We start from the raw sequence: 9,042 nt of genomic DNA, 5'->3' as shown, positions 1-9,042 counted from the left end.
ACAATCACTAATGAAATAACTTGGGCACATCTGTCAAAAACTCAGGAGGCATCACCTTGGCTATAAAAACAGGGAGTAGATGGAAAAAGGCAAAATGCTTTGTCCACGGTTGACTCGTGGAACCGACCTCCTGTGACACGCAGGGACACAAGGTATCACACTGGTAACATTTGCCTCTCCACACACACATATGTGAGCCCTCCAATACTGAAGGACAGAAAAAGGAACTGGCTTTGCAGGTCAGCACTCTTCAGACCTCTGAAAAACAAGAGGAGTTGTTCTCATAGTAGAATGGATTTTTCTCTGACCCCTTTGAAGATAACTGCTGGATGGGGTTACACCAAGCGCCCACCCCACTGGTATCTTTATTCTAATTGTGAATGCCTAATGAACAGCATAAACATGAGGCAATTATGTAAGAATGCTTTCCAGAATACTTCTGCAGCCCTCCACAGCAAGGATTTTATAACATTTTAGCAGCTCTAGCTTTACCTGAGACATGACAAGGAAAAAAAACCTATTTACGAGAAATCTCCTGCATAATCAGCCAGGGAAGCAAACAGCTGTGGCTCCAAGGTCACGTAGAAGATGCTCTTGAATCTCAGTAAACGGCATGAAAACACGAAAAGTGTGACAAGGACACAGCTTTTCTATGTTTAATGCAAAATCCTGGAAATAAAAAAAAATACTGTTTAAGGTTGTTCTATACAGTCAAAGTAACAGCTGTGCTCTGTGGCAAATAAAATTGTGTTGACCTTGATTTCGAGTTTTCACCTATTGACTTCCAGAAGACAAAGTCATTTCTCCATGTTTCTCCTCATCATGTATGTTACCCAGATTCAGTTTCTCCTTATGCCCAGACAGGAATTCTTTAAAATATTATTAAAAAAAAAAGAAAAAAAGGTCTCACAGATGCAACTGCCTGAATCAGAGCTTAGTAATAAAATTAATTTTTTAGAGCCAAGATCAGGTTTTTAGTCTTTCACAGCCAACATTTTTTCACCATCTCTCAGCTGCTCTCAGCACTCCCTGGAATCTGCCTGCACTCCCATTCTCACTTTTCACAAAGGCTGACTGGGCTATAAAAGGGAGGAATGCACTGCTCCCTAGGAACACCTGATAACATGTGGCCTTTTGCAGCACTTCTCTTCCTTCAGCGTTTTTTAGGCTTGGTGGGGAAGATTTTCTGCATGAACTTAAGAGATGGGTTCAGTGACTCAAGCAGTATTGACTGGAGACACACATTCAAAAAGCCAAAATTTAATACAAATCAAATGGAAGAGCTGTGACAGTTCATTTTACTACCACCCAAGGCTGGCATGCAGCTAATTTCCCCTCTGAGGCACTGGTGGTTGTAACTGGGCTACTTACAAAGTAAACTTCATTTAAGAGTTGATTGTACATCCTTCCTAGCTGTGCACAACCTGGCTTCAGCAACAAAAATTTTCCCTGTTTTCCTGGAAACAACTGTCCTTACATCCCTAGGCTGGATTAAATCATGATGTGCAGTTTTATTCTAGGGCTGTACTTGTCAGTGAAAGAGATGAATGAGCAAAAACGGTTCTCACTCACGTTCCCCCAAAGGCCCTGAGCTCGTGCTCCTCCATGTCAGGGATGGCAAACACTGCTGGTGTTTGCTGGATGCCAGCAGCTGCATTCACACAGACTCATGGAGTGGAAGCATCCAACTATCCACTGCTGGATCTTGATTCCAAACCATTCCCTGCTGGATGCATTGCCACCTCAGCTGCTAGAAAAGCTCTGCTCTATTTAAAAGCAACAGGAGAATGGGATGATCTCATGGTATAAAAGACAGAGTCTACAGTTAATGTCAATTCTACAGGAAGAAAAGCAGATCCTTCTACACTGGCGACCCTTTCAAAGGTGCCTCTCTCCAGTGTGAGCACAGAGGAGCACCATGTAGGCTGAGTTTTGGGATCACATGCATAGCAGGCAGATCAGGTTTAAACTTCTACATAAGGCACCCTGGAAGAGGATCCAGAGATTCATGCATGGCATTTCCTACTGCACAGCATCTTTCTACCATTCTTCAGTTTATAGGAGATCTGGCACGGTTTCAGTCTAAGTGACTTTTCTAGAAGAAATTAAAGCGAAATTCTTCTTGGGGAGTTGTGAAATTGAATAAGCCTGTGTTAAGTGTCCTGTGGGACTCTGAAGGGGATTCTGCTGAACCTTGGCTTTTCCTGCAGGCTCCCGAGCACTTCCGGATAAACTGGCCATTCTTCTTGCAGATGCTTCCCTTCAACTCCATGATCCTGGCAGATTTTGCAGCTTAAAGAGGGGAGAAAAAAGCTGTAAGAGACGTTCAGTCATCTCACATAGTGAGGCCCCAGTCTGCAAAGCACAGGGCAGGACTGAATCCCTTTCTTCTCCTCACCATGCAAAGTTCTCCTACCTGTTTCCATAAGCTTCAGCTCCCTGCACAGCTCCTCCTGCATCTTCTTTCTGTAGTCTCCAAACATGGCTCTCATGAGCTGACGCTTCTTCACCAGTGGAGCCTTGTCACTGCGCAGTGTCCTGATTGCCCTGAGAGCCTCCTCAGCTGCAGCAAAGGAGAAACAACACACAGGTTAAGGCTCCCTGCTGGCTCTGCCCCTGCATTCCTGCCAATGCTTCCCCCAGGAGAGAGCTCTTCTTCAATGCTTACCTTGCTTTGGAGTGGGTTTCTGTGTCTTCAAGCCAAGTTCCAGCTGGTTCACACACCAGTCCACCTCTTTCCGCAGCTGCTCATCTGACTGCAATCAACACGAGGCACAGTGAGCAAGAGGAAATAAGTCACCCAAAAATTACAGCAGCAGCTGCTACACAGGATGAAAGGGAACTCCATAAAGTCAGCACTATTTCAAATATCATGTTCTGGTGATCATTTTATAGACTTCATGATGTTTTCCCTCTGGTGTTTTTCATCAGAAACTAAGAGCACTGTGCAAACGTTTAGTTGCAACTCACTGTCTCTATTAGATGGATTTAATATGGGGCTGCCATTCAGAGGGTGCTGTTTTCTGGAAAGCTCTTCAGCTTTCAAATAAACTTACAGATGGGAGAAATAAACATTAGCAATAAAAAAACCCTATCCCCAAACCTGCACAAAATCAAAAAAAGCAAACAATGGACAAAATCAGAAGCTGAGTCTTTCTTCTCAGCTCCTCTGTGCTTGCTCAACCAGAAATGTATGAGGAGAAGGGAGATGAAGCCCACTGAGATGGAGGAAGCCAAGTCCCATTGTGCAAAGCCAGCTGGCTAACTCAGCAGTGGGAGAGGGGAACAGGGCTGCACCCTGGGACTGAAGCAATTCTTAACTGCTATGTACATGTAAATACAGACACCCTCACGCTGTCTCCTTTCACCTACAACAGTGTCCTTCCAAAGGACTGCAAGGGCTTTACCTGACCTTCAACTCTTCCCATGTCTCTGGTGCTCAGCAGCATTTATTGGTAGGACTGGAGGTGAAGGAGACCTTTGGATGGAATGTTCCAGAGGCAGGGGAACACTCAGTGCAATTTCCTTGTAGAATATTAAGGAAAAGAAGGTTTTGTGCCATCTTGTATTACAGCATTGATCAGCTGGCACTGTTTGTTAATAGTATCTACATCAGTGCTGGAAAGTAAAATAAAATGAAGACCTGGACCTCAGCAGAACAGAAAACCTCAGGGTGTGCCTTAATGTTGTGTTTATACATAACTTGCAACTTCAGTTGATTTCTGGGTCATGCCCTAGAGAGGAACCTTCTCAGAAGCACCCTTGAGCCTTACCACAGGCCCTTGGCTACACCAGGTGGCAGCTCTGCGCCTCGGCTTTGCTCCTTGCACTACAAAAGCAATTCATCCTGCAGCAAAGCACATCAGAGCTACAAGGCCTGGCTCAGCACCCACAGGCACCAGCTTGGCACCTCCTACCTCCACTTCCTATTTTTATTTTCTTAAGAAAACATGGCATCAGGCTCCCCAGGATTAGCTGTCACAAGCCTAAACATGAAATGTTTCTGCACAAATCTGAAGGACCATTAACTTCCTTTGCACTGGTCAGGTTCCTCAGCTGTGTAGCAGAGAAAGCAAACAGCTGCTGGAACATGTAAGCAGCAACCGTGGTCTTCCAGCTTCCATCTCAGGACAGTTTGCTAATTGTTCATCTGTGCAAAGAGATAAAGTGTCTCTAGCTCAAGGGTTTATAAACTACGAGATCCCATCAGTATTTAACTACCTGAGAGGTCTTCTCATCCTGATGGGAAGTATCCGTATTTTGACAGCTGTTAGCTTCTGCCTTTGCCTTCCTGCCGGTCTCAGTTTCTTCTGTTTTCTTTTTACTGACAGGTGGTTTTTGTTTCTTCTTTTTCTTCTTCTGGGCAGCTCCACCTCCTGTTGATTTCTCTGTCACTGCCTCATCTGGAGGGGCTGTCTCTGTCTGGGGGATCTTTGATGTGACATGGCTTCTATCCTCTTTGGGTACATTCCCTGACACTTGAGTCACCTCAGGCTTCTGCAAGGCTGCAGCCTGTGGCAGAGCTGCTGATTCAGCAGGCAGTGGAGGATCTGCTGTGTGCTCTGTATGTTGGCTTGCTGGAAGTAACTGAAGCTGAGGACAGTCTTCATCTGGGATGGCAAAGTTGAAAGCAAACTTGGGTTCTTGTCCAGAAGCAGCAAACCTCAAGGCTGCACTGCAGTTCTCCTGCTTGGTGGCTCTGACATTGTTCTGTACCTGCTCAGCACCACTGTCACCAGGGTCAGCTTCTGGGTTAGTCTCAGAAAGTGGGAAATCAAATCGGAAGCTGCTGCCAGATGATGTGAACAACTCTGGCCTTGCCTCAGGGGTTGGGTCAAACTGTTTCACACCATCTGCAGCCTGCCCCTTGCTTGGCTGTACTTCCACAACATCAGGTTTCATGCCTAGAAAAGAGAAAGAATATTGCTTCAATGCTGGTGTTCTCAATACACCAGTTTCCTCTTGTGGGGGTGCCACTTCAGCTTCCACTGTAAGGCACTGCCCAGAGAGGTGACTCAATCTAATGCTGCAACCTAAGAAATGTACAGAAAAGAACTAAATCTCACCATCCCCCGAGGGACAGCTCAAGCTCACCTTTCTTCATGCTCCTCTGACCCTCATCCATCTTGAGATGACAATCCCCAAACACATTGCTTAGCACTTGTTGCTTCTCTGCAAGAGGAGTCTCAGGGCAGCGCAGGACCTTGAGAATGTGTTGGGTCTCTTCTGCTGCTCTCAGAAAACACCAAGAGAGACAAGAAACAGTTTATGGTGGGCCTTAAAATCCACACTGTGGGATGCTGATGACTGAGTCTTCTCTGAATGTGCTCTGTGTTCATACCACCTCTGACTAATCCATAACTAGCATTCAACTGAAAGGGAACTCCAAGTGCTTCTAGAAGCTCAAATATTGTGAGATGTTCCTAGAGAGGGAAAAAAAAATCTTAACTGCTTATTACATACAGTCAGACTCTTACACTGCAGTAAGTGCACTGCTAATGGCACAGAAGGTACAGAGTGCTTAGCAACTCTTCCCTCAAGGCAAAGAAATCCCAGAACCTAGCTCAGTGTCTCTTCTCTGGAAAACTGGAAAAAACTCTGAGTAGAGAGCATACCCTGAAAAGCAGGACTCTTGCTTGACTCTTACAAACCAGCCTGACCATAACAGAAATCCAAAGTTTTTGTGCTAGAGCAAATCCTCTAAAAAACAGAGTTGTTCTGTGACAGTGGTCCCCAAGACCTCCATTTGGAAATCCTAGATATAGTCTTGTAGTGTTTGTCTCACATATTTTAAGCCACAGAACAACTGGAGAGTAGTACTGTGGAATGGGCACACCCCACCTCTCCTGGCTGCAGCGCCTGACCACCCTCTGGGGAAAGAACCTTTCCCTAACATCCATCTAGTAGTCCCCTGACACAGCTCCAGCCATTCAGGTCCTGTCCCTGGTCACAGAGAGCTGAGATCAGAGCTGCCCCCCCACTGCCCCTTGGGAGGAGCTGCAGCCCCGGTGAGCTCCGTGCTCCATCTCCTCCAGCTGAAAAACCAAGTGCCCTCAGCTGTTCCTCCCATGGCTTCCACTCCAAACCCTTCCCCATCCTTGTGTCCCTCCCCTTGGACACTCTCTAAGTTTTAGATCCTTCTGATACTGTGGTGCCCCAAAGTGCCCCCAGCACTCGAGGTGAGGCTGCCCCAGGGTAGAGCAGATCGGGACAATTCCCTCCCTGTCCCGGCCAGTGATGCTGGACCCGATGCACCCCAGACCATGGTGGGACAGAAGTGGGAAGTATCTTCACAGCATCTGGGTGTCAGGGTCCTGAGCACATGTACCCTTATTTCAAAGGCTGCAAGCCAGGCCTGCTACGCAGCAAGAGCTAAAGAAAGCTCCTGGGAGCTGCTCTCCTCCCTCCCCTGGGAGTTACTCTGAGCCAAGGATCTCATGCATACAGTGCTACAGCCAAGTAACTCATTGATCCAGACCCTGAATTCCTGGCTAGAGCTTGGATCTGCCTCCTTACCAGACTTCTCCAGCGACTGGGACTCCAGGCAGAGCCTGGGTACCATCAACAGCACTGCTCAGCTCTCCTGGCTCACATACTGTGCAAAGGGGTCCTTTTCTGGCCAGGCCACTGCTTCTGCTGCCTCATTCCTGTGCTCAGCTCCTGCCTCCCCTCCAGGAGCTGCTTTCCCTGCTGCTGGGCATGGGACTGGCACAGGACACAGCTGTAACAAAATGGTCTCATCACAGAATAGTTTCGGTAGAAACTTCAAAGCTCATCCACCCCTGCCATGGGCAGGGACACCTTCCACTGGCCCAGGCTGCTCCAAGCCCCAGTGTCCAGCCTGGCCTTGGGCACTGCCAGGGATCCAGGAGCAGCCACAGCTTCTCTGGGCACCCTGTGCCAGGGCCTCCCCACCCTCACAGCCAGGAATTCTTTCCTAATATCTGATCTAAGCATAATCTCTGGCAGGGGGAAGCCATTCCCCCTCGTCCTGTCCCTCCATCCCTTGTCCCCAGTCCCTTTCCAGCTCTCCTGGAGCCCCTTTAGGCCCTGGAAGGGGCCCTAAGGTCTCCCCAGAGCCTTCTCCTCTCCAGGCTGAATAATCCCAACCCTCTCAGCCTTAATTCTTCTTGGAGCCTGATGCTCAAGCACAGGGTGTGGGCACCTATCAGTCACTGCTCCATGCTCAGGTGCACCAGCAAACACTCACCTGAGCATCTTACACAGGGTTCACAGCCCTCTCCAGAGGTTAAGTACTGACCTGGAGCAGGACATTGGTCTGCAGCTCTACAAATTGGACTGATGAGATCAAACTATGACCTTATAGAACTTTATCTTCCATGTAATTTTTCCCTGGAACAAGCCTCACAAAAATAAACCTACCGGTCTTTAAGGGCCAGACACCCTGGCACAGTATTTCCCTAAGAAGGAAAGCAAAGGCAGAGCTGTAGCAGAACCAAACAAGCCACTATATGGGAAAATAAGAACACAACAAAGAATACAGAAAACAGGGAGAACAAACACTAAATGAATGAAAGATGAAACTGCTTCCAGAAACACAGTCCTTAAAGCCCAATGCTTTATATTGTTTTGTGTTTAGAACAAATCCCAAATAACACAAGAACAAGGAACATAAAGGAGAGAAGAAACAGGAAAACACCCAGATCTGCTAAATCACACCCAAGGCCAGAATATGGGGGATATGGGCTGGGAAAGAGAAACATACCTCGTTTGGGGTGTGGAGTGAGATGGAGATCTGCCTCCAGTTGCAAAATGCACCACTCCAGCTGCTCCTGGAACACACCTTGGGGAACCTTGGACATCGTGTGGGGAAGACAGAATGTTTAGAAGCACAAATCTCTCACCTCCAAAACTGATTCCAAAACTGAATTTTCTGAGGCTTTCTCCCCTCTCCCAGGAGATCAGACCTGGCTTTACACTGGATGTCTGCTGTGTAACAGCTCATTTATACCATAAATCAGCACAGCACAGGGACACATGTCCTGCGTGGAGAGCACCAAATGAGCCCTCTGCATTATAAAAACTACAGCTCTTACTAGCAGGAAACCCCACCACTCCCGGCAAGCCAGGACTTCCCGCAGATAGTTTTTTCATCTGTTTCTCCACCTGCCCCTTTATAAGGCCCCAAATGAAAAGATTTCTCATTTTTTTCCTGAAGCTTAGGCAATGGCATAATGTGTCCATAGCAGGACATTTCCCTTTAGCACAGCTCTGGTAACACACAGAATTTATCTTTAGGCTAAACACAAGCCCTTGAGACCCCACGTGCTGTACTTCTACGCTGGCTGCCTCCTACTAAGCAGGTGGAAGTTAAGGTTTGCAGCCCGCCTGGGGACAAGGCCCACTAAAACACTGGGAACGAAAAGAATATTCAGGATAAGGAGATGAGCAGGGATTGGGAACGGCACCGGCGCTGGGAAGGCCTTTAAGGACAACCTGCGGGAGCTGGGCCCGGCGCGGTGCGAGGGCTCGGCGAGGGCCGAGCAGCAGAGCCAGCAGAGCCTTACCCGCTCCATGCCGGGCTCCCCGCGCCGCCGCCGGAGGAAGCGGCCCCGCCCACCTCCGCTCACGGGCCGCTCCCGTGTGGGCTCCGGGAGCAGCTCCGCCCGGCCCGGGCCGGCACCGCCAACTGGAGCTCGGGGTCCGCTCGGGGCCTCTCCGGAGCCCGCTCGGGGCCTCTCCGGAGCCCGCTCGGACCGCTCGGGCCCCCAGACCCTTCGCGGAGCCTCCGCGGGGCCTCCCCCCGCCGCCGGCCGGGGCTGAGGGTGGGGCCGGCTCGGTGTGCACCGCCCTCAGCGCTCCGGCCGCGGCCGCGCCCCGCGCTCCCGTTCCGCCCGCGGGGGCCCCGGCGCCCAGCGCCCTCCTTGGCAGCGCATCGGTGACCGCCGAGGCTCCCCCCTGCTCCCCTGGGCCCCACAGGGAGCTGTCGGACACACGCGTGTCCATGGCCGGGCCGGGCCGCGGGTGTCCGGCGGTGCCGCCTCCCCTGGGCGCGGCAGGAGCAGCGCTGGCCCCTCACGG

The 9,042-nt window shown here is 49.6% G+C and overlaps 1 protein-coding gene across 1 annotated transcript; it reads right to left on the bottom strand.

The window, feature by feature from the left end:
* Positions 1-642: 642 nt before the first annotated feature.
* On the bottom strand, positions 643-8,797 carry LOC121668876. Its single transcript, XM_042037143.1, has 7 exons — positions 8,529-8,797; positions 7,727-7,814; positions 5,095-5,229; positions 4,222-4,904; positions 2,669-2,756; positions 2,417-2,563; positions 643-2,292 (listed from the first exon to the last, which is right to left on the bottom strand). Exons 1-7 carry the CDS (start codon positions 8,535-8,537, stop codon positions 2,096-2,098), a joined length of 1,347 nt encoding a protein of 448 aa, XP_041893077.1. The 5' UTR covers positions 8,538-8,797; the 3' UTR covers positions 643-2,095.
* Positions 8,798-9,042: the final 245 nt, after the last annotated feature.

This window comes from Corvus kubaryi, unplaced genomic scaffold (assembly GCF_017639235.1).
Source record: "Corvus kubaryi isolate FWS band 111438036 unplaced genomic scaffold, C.kubaryi_AGA036_p1.0 37387, whole genome shotgun sequence".
Taxonomy (NCBI): Eukaryota; Metazoa; Chordata; class Aves; order Passeriformes; family Corvidae; genus Corvus; species Corvus kubaryi.
This window is presented reverse-complemented; position numbering and strand designations above follow the sequence as displayed.